This window comes from Leuciscus leuciscus, assembly GCF_965113295.1.
Source record: "Leuciscus leuciscus genome assembly, chromosome: 4".
Lineage (NCBI taxonomy): Eukaryota > Metazoa > Chordata > Actinopteri > Cypriniformes > Leuciscidae > Leuciscus > Leuciscus leuciscus.
In genome coordinates, this window is record NC_138728.1 from 427256 (window position 1) to 428569 (window position 1314).

The following is a 1314-nucleotide window of genomic DNA, read 5'->3' on the forward strand; positions in this document are numbered from 1 at the left end:
GGTTAAACCGTGTGTGTGTGTGTGTGTGTGTGTGTGTGTGTGTGTGTGTGTGTGTGTGTTCACTCTCGCTCTTCTGCAGATCCGGGCTGCCAATCTGAGCGGAGACTGTTCCTTCCTCAACGAGGTCTCCAGATTCAACTTCGGCCTCAGAGCACACCATCAGGTACCTCAGATCAGGAGTCATGTGACCGTGTGTCCTGAAGGGTCATGTGACCGTGTGTCCTGAAGGGTCATGTGACCGTGTGTGTCTGGAAGGGTCACGTGACTGTCTCTAAGGGTCGTGTGTGTGTGTGTGTGCAGGAGTGTGTGCGGAGTCGAGCGCTGCGCTCCATCCTGGCGGTGCGTAAGGTGAGCAGGGAGGAGGCGGAGCTAGTGGTTGACGAGGTGTTTGACAGCTGCTTCAGAGACCACGCCCCCTTTGGGAGAATCCCGCACACCAAGATGGACGCCAGGTTCTCCTTCAGGGACTTCGAGAGCCGCGACCGCTACCATGCTAACCTCTGATCTCGAGCACATACTTGCCTTTCTCATCTCTGTAACGAGAGGAACATGACTGATGATGTTCTGCATCTGAGCGTCGATGATGTCACTCATGCCACAGTTGGGCTCGGGTTCCTCTGTTACTCTGAGAACATCGGCACACGAGAGACTGAGACCAGGAGCACCTCATCATTACAGCACAGCTTCACTCAGATCATTCAGTCCCGGATCCACACGGGGGCGCTGATGCTCTCCAGATCTACATCTGTGGAAGAACAACTCAATATTAATATGTCTAAATTATGCCACATAATTTCTTCTCTTCATCTCGTGGCTGACTGTGATTTACAAAACAATTCTTTTTCTTTCTTATATTGTGGAAATGAATATATTTTGAAGAGGCACAATTCTTCTGTCCTGCATTCAAGACTCATGTAAAGTAGCTCTAATTATGTGCAGTTTCACTGTGAAACACTTAAAAACACAACAATAAACACAAGTGAACATGATGAACTATAGTTGATGATGAATGATGTTATTTCTGAGCTCATACTGACTGACAGATTATTTGTACTGTGTTTTTCACACCACATGACCATCCAACATTATTAAATGATTAAATGAATGATAATTGATAGAGAAATGAGACGTGATGAAGGCTGACACTGAACACACGCTGCAGGCTCGTCCTGACCTCTGACCCCTGACCCCTGATCAGCGGGAGGTTCATTAGCAGGGAGTCTGACCTCCAGCATCATCAGCTCATCTTCTCATTCTCATTAACGGCACAGATGTGACGGCAGGTCAGAGGTCACGGCTCCGGACGCCTCTGAT

The 1314-nt window shown here is 48.5% G+C and overlaps 1 protein-coding gene across 1 annotated transcript in view; it reads left to right on the top strand.

The window, feature by feature from the left end:
* atp23 (ATP23 metallopeptidase and ATP synthase assembly factor homolog) overlaps positions 1–998 on the top strand; it is a 3792-nt gene extending 2794 nt beyond the window's left edge. The window contains exons 5-6 of the mRNA XM_082166973.1: positions 80–163; positions 301–998. Of these exons, the coding sequence (XP_082023099.1) occupies positions 80–163; positions 301–504 (288 nt within the window). The 3' untranslated portion in view covers positions 505–998. The remainder of the gene's footprint in view (positions 1–79; positions 164–300) is intronic.
* Positions 999–1314: the final 316 nt, after the last annotated feature.